This window comes from Neopelma chrysocephalum, unplaced genomic scaffold (assembly GCF_003984885.1).
Source record: "Neopelma chrysocephalum unplaced genomic scaffold, ASM398488v2 Primary Assembly neopelma1_25, whole genome shotgun sequence".
In the NCBI taxonomy this organism is placed as follows: Eukaryota; Metazoa; Chordata; class Aves; order Passeriformes; family Pipridae; genus Neopelma; species Neopelma chrysocephalum.
In genome coordinates, this window is record NW_020897694.1 from 40,109,955 (window position 1) to 40,118,367 (window position 8,413).

General features: G+C 39.2%; 1 protein-coding gene across 1 annotated transcript; it reads left to right on the forward strand.

Annotated features, from left to right (window-relative positions):
* The first annotated feature begins 466 nt into the window (after positions 1–466).
* ATP4B (ATPase H+/K+ transporting subunit beta) lies at positions 467–6,798 on the forward strand. Its single transcript, XM_027675043.1, has 7 exons — positions 467–578; positions 1,984–2,112; positions 3,341–3,454; positions 4,257–4,456; positions 5,773–5,835; positions 6,376–6,468; positions 6,637–6,798. The coding sequence occupies exons 1-7, from the start codon at positions 467–469 to the stop codon at positions 6,796–6,798; spliced, it is 873 nt and encodes a 290-aa protein (XP_027530844.1).
* The last annotated feature ends 1,615 nt before the right edge of the window (positions 6,799–8,413 follow it).

The following is an 8,413-nucleotide window of genomic DNA, read 5'->3' on the forward strand; positions in this document are numbered from 1 at the left end:
CTTTTTGCCCCCCACTAACTCCCACTAAAATACTTTATATCCCAACAACTGTCTGCAGGTTGTAGTGGGAGAACTCTATCCAGCAATTCCACGTTAATTGGAAAAAACAAAAAGAAAAGAAAACCCAGGGAGAAACAAGCTCTCCTTTACTTTATCTGCTCTGATAACAGCTATTACAGCTGACCTGCTAAGGCCATCAACAGAAAGGAGAAGGGCATTTGATTGGAACTAACTTTCCCCTGCCAGCCTCAATGGCAGCGTTATCAACACCCTTTATAAAGAATTGTATCTGCAGCAGGTTGACAGGAGTGAGCAGGGGCTTTCATTGGCACAGGAAACAAACTTGGTGACCTTCAGTGGAGAAGAAGGTATAAAACCCAAAGTTTCTTGGTTGGCTGTCTTCTGGGCACCGGTTGAATTTCTTAGTTTCAAAGGAGGACACATTTTTGGGAACTTCTGCGAGAAAATGGCAACTTTAAATGAAAAGAAGACCTGCAGTGAACGGATGGAAAATTTCCGTCGTTTTGTCTGGAATCCAGAAACAAAGCTCTTCATGGGAAGGTCCTTAATTAACTGGGGTAGGTTTTCACATATAAGGGTATTTTCTTCCTTGTAGTATATTTAAAAACCATGTAGGGAGGTGTCATCCTAATGAGTGGGGCACAATGTAGATATGTTGAAGACATCAGTTGTCACATATAATTTTGAACCACTTTTTGGGTGGCTGGATCAACTGATAATAATAATAATAATAAGCTGATCAAAACATTGATCCAAGTAGTTCCTGCAAATGTAAGATGACTTGAAAGTGGTTTTAAACCAAGTACTCTGAAAGGCGAAAAATTAACATATTAACAGGTAACTTATTGATAGCTAAGGGTGACAGTTATAGTTGGGTTCTGATCTGCTAACTAAAAGGGGTTCACATAGTAGTACATGGGGAATTTTGCTTAATTGGTGGAGTTTGTCCAATTCTTTGTAAACAAGCTTTGTTTTTCTGAAATTCCTTTCTGAATTATTGTCTGCTTAGTAGATCTTGTTTCTTATCACTGTGTCTTAGTGTGTATTTCAGATGAGCCTCTCTTCCCATAGCCAAACTCTTCCCATAGTCAAACTGGTGTCTACAACCATGATGAATTTTATGATCTACATTCTGAGAAGGGCAGTCTGGACCATTGTAAGGAATATCCCTGTTCTTCCCACAAACTGTAAGAGTAGCTGCAAGTTTCCAGGTGATTTTTTTTCTGCCATGAAACCTGTGAGTGTAGCTTATTGGCCACTCCTAAAAACAGAATTTTACAGAAAATGTAACTGAAATGTGAGCCCTTCCAGTTGGTAGAGAGGAATGTACTATGAGGCGCCAATGAATGCAGGGGTGGGTTTCTAACAGCCCTCCCACAAAACAGCCACTGACTGCCTGTAGAGCATCAGCCATGTATAAGACACTTCATGCACATACAGACAGAAATACAACACTATTCTGCATCTCACACCAGAATAAAATAGCAAGATAACACATTTTGCTGATGGTGATTTCAGCTGTAAAAGGCAGTGAAGTGATATGGCTCTAAAATCAGCACACCCAAAACACTGACATCTGTCATCCAAATAACACAAGGAGCAACTTGATTTTGACACAGAAATACCTTGGCTGTGTCACCTAGTCCATGTGTAATAAGTAGATAAATGGTCTTAATATGTGAATTTACTTCAAGAAGCCACATAATATTTTAAGTTTTAAAAAATCTGAGCTCATCACCAACTACTTCAAAAATCCCTTTAAAACTGAACAATTTTTTCCTACAAAAATATTCTTTTGAGTGTAGAGAAAGTGATCCAAAAAACCTGTCCCTTTACAGGGAAAACCTCCCTGAGGCCAAGGGTGGAAAGAAGTCAGCTGCTGCTGCCAGGATGCTCCTGGCTGCAGAGGGATCACTGTGCCTCGCTCGAAAAATGAGATTTTGCTTTCATTTTTTTCCACAGTCTGGATCAGCCTCTACTACCTGGCTTTCTACGTGGTGATGTCAGGGCTGTTCGCACTCTCCATTTATTCTTTAATGAGGACAATTAATCCATATGAACCAGATTACCAAGACCAGCTGAAATCCCCAGGTATGGCTGTGTGGGGCTGGGCTGGGCTGAGAGGCACTGGCAGAGCCCAGGCATGAGGGGGGACCAATGTGGAATAAATCAGATCAATTCTGCCCAAATGATCCCTGCAAAGTTTAACCTCTGCCTGAAAACACTATCAGGCTTTAAAAAATATTGGCACATTTATTTAATTTATTAAGTATTAATTTATATATGAATATATATAGAACAAATAATATAATATACATGAGATAATATAGAAATATATATCATAAAATAAAATTTTATATATATACATTAATTTATTTAATCATACTACTGAGCTAATCGGTGCCTGCCTGTAGCAGTCACCTGCAAGAGGAGGAGGCTTTTGTGGGCTGTGGGGCACCTCCTGTACCCATGGGCAGGGATCAATCCCTGGAGAAAGCCTGGGTTCTGCTCCAACCCCACAAGCACCATGGAGGGTTGTGGGGTGCCTGCAAGATGGAGACGCGCTGGGGCAAGCAACCTGGGGTGGGTATTTCCATACTTGCCGGCACTACAGAAAGTCCCTGGGAGAGCAGGAATACCTTCCCAGCAGGATATGCTGTGCCAGCGGTCAAACAAGTAAAAATAAGACAAAGACTTGTGGCATTAGGAATAAAGATTTGTGGGACGTGAAAAGAGACAGGGGAGATGATCAGCAAGAGATCATCAGTGCATACTGCTAAAACTTCACACCCCAATGGCTTGTTTTCACAATGGGAGTGAAAAAATTACTTTTTAGAAGTTGTAGCCCTAAAAATTATTCTGTCAGATGTTGTATTTTGAAGTTTCCTCTCCCAGTATTCAGTAGGCTTGGTGTTTGCTAGCAAAATAATTCCTGTAAAATATTAAGTGTGGCTTTTTAAAAGCTGTTCCTCATGCTGCCGTATGATCTGTTTCTTTAACCTGATGTGACTGTTATTGTTAAGAAGTCTTGAGGAAATCCAGTGCATTTGCTAGAATGATTTTACAAGCTGTTCTTATAACAGGGTGGATATACATGAAAAGAAAATAGTTCAGCAGCACAAAGCCTTTAGAGTTTTGGTTGAAAAACTCACAGCCGAGGTGGTTTCTGTACATAGTTAAATCCTCCAACAAAGCCTGAGGATCTACTACACTGAGGATGAGTCTTGATGCAGCATTATCACTACTGTCAATTTAAACAAACAAATCTGTGCCTGGCAACTCTCTTCTGCTTTGTCTTCCCTTTTCTTCCCCCATGAAGGTGTAACATTACGACCTGACGTTTATGGGGATAGAGGACTACAAATTTATTATAATGTATCCAACAACAAAACCTGGGAAGGCTTAGTGACAACTCTTCACACTTTTCTGACAGGTAAAAATGAGGTTTTCTGCATAATAACAAAGAAATGTGCTGACCCATCTCCCATATTAGGTCTGAGAACCTTATGTCAGTGTCTCCATTTTACATTTGTCCTTGTCAAATCAGAGATTTTGAGTGAAGGTGTATCTTCTAAAAGGGATGAGCAAATCATCTCATGAATCTATAAATGTATAGATATGTAAACATTTCTATTAAAATGACAGTCCTGCTTCAGAGCTCTTACTTTGTTTCATCCCAAATGGCCTCTATAAAACAGGCCAATAGAAAGTTGAGGGAAGGGGGGGGACAAAAGTTCCTCAAAACTAATCTCATCTAAATTAATTTATTAATTCATCTGTGACTACAAACATCAAAGTGCCATAATAAGTCAGTAAAGCCATTGTATGGTGCCATCAGAGAGTACAGTCAAAGTAGGTTAGGTGCCCCATTTGCCTGTTAATATCTTAGCACATTTATATTCTTTTTGAGTTAATATTAAGTATTGTAATTCTGCATATTTCTCACTCACATACTAAAAAAAATTATATTTGAAACTGACTTTATATGGATCTATCAACACAAATTGCCAGTCAACTCAATTTGATCTCCTCTTTTTTTTCTTTTGTTGGATATTCTAAAAAAAAAAACCTGACCCAAACCCCCAAACGGTTTAAAGTTTCTTCATTCTGTCTAATCCCAATTTCACTTGAAGTACATTCTGCCATGATAAAACCTCCAGCCTGATGTTGGAATCTATAATTTGCATATGAAAAACTTCAGAGGGAAATTTTTCTTTCTTCCTTCACACATCTAGAGTATACGCCAGCTGCTCAGCATCTGAACATCAACTGTACCAATAACACATACTTCATCCAGGACACCTTTGATGGCCCGAACAAAACAAAACTATCCTGCAAATTTACCTCAGATATGCTTCAAAACTGCTCTGGCATCACTGATCCAACTTTTGGATTTCCAGAAGGGAAACCCTGTTTTATTATAAAAATGAACAGGGTAAGTACAAGCTCAGAGTGCCAAGCAGGAAAGAATTCATTGAGAGTAACTGGAATCTCCACTGAGGAGCTGCTGCCATGGGTTCTAAACTCTGCTTTGTACTGGGAATAAAAATCGTGTGCTTTTCCCTGACAGACCTCCGGAGTTTCTAGAGAAATCCTGAGATTTGTTCACCACCCTAGGAAAGTAACAGGGCAGTGATCTCTGAACTGACTCTCTACATCTTTGGCTTTAATTTTGTTAATGTCTCTGCAGGGCTCTCCTCCCACAAACTAGCACACAAAACAGTTTCCTCCTGCAATATTACAGTCCTGTGCCTTCAGCTGAGACATTAGGATGTGATAGTAACTGAAGTGGGTTCAGAAAGGTGATACCTTATTTCTCCAGGCTGCAAAGAAAATCTTTAGCAGAACCTGTAAAAACAAAATTTAAACCTGGTGGATATTGTTCTCAGGAAAAACCACCAACACATGTTTTTTGGAGAGGAAAAAGGGAGTTTTCTATGCATCCTTTTTTTCAGGACATAGACAAAGGTATAAGCATTTGATATTTGTTTTGGGGTAAAATCCTGAACCTTCTAATTCAGTTTCAGTAGAAAGTGAAGAGCTCAGACTCCCCTCCACTTCCTGATAGACAAAATTACTTGATTTTTGGTTTGGGTTCCACCTTAGACATTTTCAAGAATCTGTGCAAGCCCCAACTGTGAGAGAAGAGCTTTGCCCCTGATTTTGGCAGGTGAAACACAAGCTTTTGCCCAAAATGTCTCCTTCAGCAAGCCTGGGTGCCAGCCTCAGCAGGGAAAAGATGGATGAATAGTGACCGGGGGAATTTCACCTCCTTTCGCCTTTGCTGCTACAGGATGTGACCCCACTAGTTTTGTAGGATCAAACCAGCACAAGGTTTTTTTGCCAAAACCAAGTTTTTCTAAGAAGGTTAAGATTAAAAGCATGGAGATTCAGCTTTTCCTTTCTTGACACATAATCAGCTGTTTTAATAGACCCCTGGCTGCCTGGACATCAGCAAGGGCAAGTGGGACCTGTGGGTAGACGAGCTGGACTTGGAGGAGGTGTAGTGCTACCTGCCCCGGCCAGGCTGGAGCCCATCTGCAGTGCCCATCCTGAGCAGCACCAAGGCCTGCTTCCTAAGTATCCAACCACAGCAGTTTTTCACCCAGGTATACAAGATGAGATGATCTGTTTGACAGAACCTTATGCAGAAACACATAAAGCATCCTTTGAAGCTCAGGTCTCAATTGTTTGCTCAGTTTTATCTCAAAACAATTTCTAAGATGACCAAATGTGTGTTTTCTATTTCAGATTATTAAGTTTTTCCCTGGCAATGGCACTGCACCAAGAGTGAACTGCACATATGTGGTAAGGGTATGAAGTTAGAGTCTCACACATTTCAAGCACTGCAGCTCTGAGAGCAAGAGAACTGCAGTTGTGACCAGAGAGATTACTCTTGCAGCTCTGAAAATCAGATGCCAAATACTGAGAATATTCTCAATTCTGTGCAATTTCTTGCACCAGCAGACATGCTAAAAAAATAAAAAAGTTTGCTTTATTTTAAATCACCTGAAAAATAGTTCTCCTGTGCTGCAGAGAACATGAGCTGTTTGCTTTCAGCTCCCCACAGTAAATTCACACCTCAGCACAGCTCCCTCAGGCTCTCCCCCCATTTCAGCAGGTTCAACTTACTGAATTCCCAACTGCTATCAAAGAACACTTGCCTGCTTTTCTTGGCAATAGTAACAGCTGGAGATTCCCACTTCTATTTGAAAAATAAAAATAAGACCGGTGCTAAACAGACTGCTGAACTCAAGCTTTAATACACACTTAGCAGCAGTGAAACATTCACCCAGGGCTGGTTGACAATTTCCTCACCAATGAAGCATCTTCCTTTCTTATTTTACAAAACAGGGTGAGGAGTCTCACACGCTGGAGGTGGACTACTACCCTGTGAATGGTACCTTCAACCTGCACTACTTCCCCTACTATGGGAAAAAGGCTCAGGTGGGTGCTTTATGTATTTAAATATAATTTTCTTCTTTCTCTTTGTGTAAGGTGAAACATATGGAGCATCTCTGTAATCCTACAAGAACTCAAGAAAAGGCTATTTTTAAGACTTTGTTTTTAAACTGGTAGTGTAAAATTATTTTCTTTTCTTTCCCCCCCTCCTAGCCCAGCTACAGCAATCCTCTGGTAGCTGTAAAATTTCTCAACATCACACGGAATACAGAACTTAAAATAGTGTGCAAAATCATTGGAGCTGGAATTACCTTTGATAATGTTCATGATCCATATGAAGGAAAAGTGGAATTTAAATTGAAAATAGAAGACTGAGCAGCAAGAGAGACACTTCTGGAAAACGTGTTTAGGGCAAACTTAACTATTACCGCATTAATCCATATTTATTTTTTCACTATGGTTCCCGTACAAATTCCAGTGCAAAGAGACATTTTCTACTGCAAGATGACTGTACAGCTAAAAATCAAGATACCACTCCCAGTGTGTGAAGGAGATGAGGATTACCTCTATGTACATAGCTTAATATTCCATGGCTACAGTATGCTACTGCCTTCATGCAAGTATCTGTACAAAGCAAGTTTCCCCCAAAGTGTGCAGCTGTGCCTTCGATGAAAATAAGTACAGAATCATTCATTTCCAATCACTTTTCAAACCATAATAAATAACTGATGCATGATACTAAACCTTGGATATTGAGAAATAATTAGATAGCTAGAAAAAGAAATCAATACTTTGAAATACTAGCAAGTAATAAAATTCTCAATCTTTTATAGGTCATATAAATCATAAAAGTATATTAAAATTATCTATATCCCAATGCATTGGCTTTTTGTACTAGTCAGATGAGTCAGATTTTTTTAGTTGACAAAGCAATCACTGCAAAAGAAGCAAACTTGAAATCTGTCCTCTAGCTTACAGATTTCATTGTACCACTTACCTCTATGTATATAACCTAATAAAAGTGACTGGTAAGACTCTTAACACCTAGTTACATCCAAGAAACAGTTCATCTAACTATTACACGTTGTTATATGTTTGGTGTTTCTGTTCATTTGGTGTTTTGTTGTTGGTTTCGTGTTTATTGTTTTTGTGGTGGTTTTGTTTGTTTTCTCCAGTAGAATAGCTCCATATTGCATTGACGAGTTTTGGGTTACTTGCAGTAACCTGGAAGATGCTGAAGTAGCACTAAATTTTTAAGTGAATCTAAAATTTGACAAATCTAACTCTATCACTTATGATACAAAGACACAAGATTGCATAAATATAGTCTGTGTCCTATGTTTATGTTAGCTAAGTCCAGGATGCTTTAGCCAGAGAAAAAACACTGCACAGAAAAAAAAGATATTCAAGAAATCATTTTGCACTTTCACTGCCTGGACATTTTAGGAAGCAAGAAGGTGTAACAGATCAACCTTCTTTCCTACAGCAACATTCAGGCAGTCAGCTTGCAGACAGAATCCGGATGGAGGGGAATATTTCCTCTTCAAAACCACAAATGGCATTTGAGCCTTTCTTAGAAAAATTCTGCATTTCAAAACCAGTAGGAAAATCCGTCCTCATATACAAACTTTTTTTTCCTCTAGTCTTTCCTGTTTCAATTTTTACTTTGAAGAACTTTGCCTTTCTTCTAAGAGACAATGAAAATCAATTTTATATCCTTCTCAGAACACAGGTCTCCCACTGCACATCTTTCCAAAATAACATGGAAAACAATAAAACACTTTTGATAACAAAATAGTAACTCATGTTCAAGGTTAATGCAAGATTGTCTATAAACAGACCATTTAAATATTATCAAGAAACCCCAGCACTCTTCCCTTCATGTTCTAACAGGCAGATTCTCTGCTTGACTGTATTTAGCATCTACAGTTCACACATTTGAGCCAGGCAATGCAGTGGCACAAGCTCACATTCCAGTTAGCCTTACAAC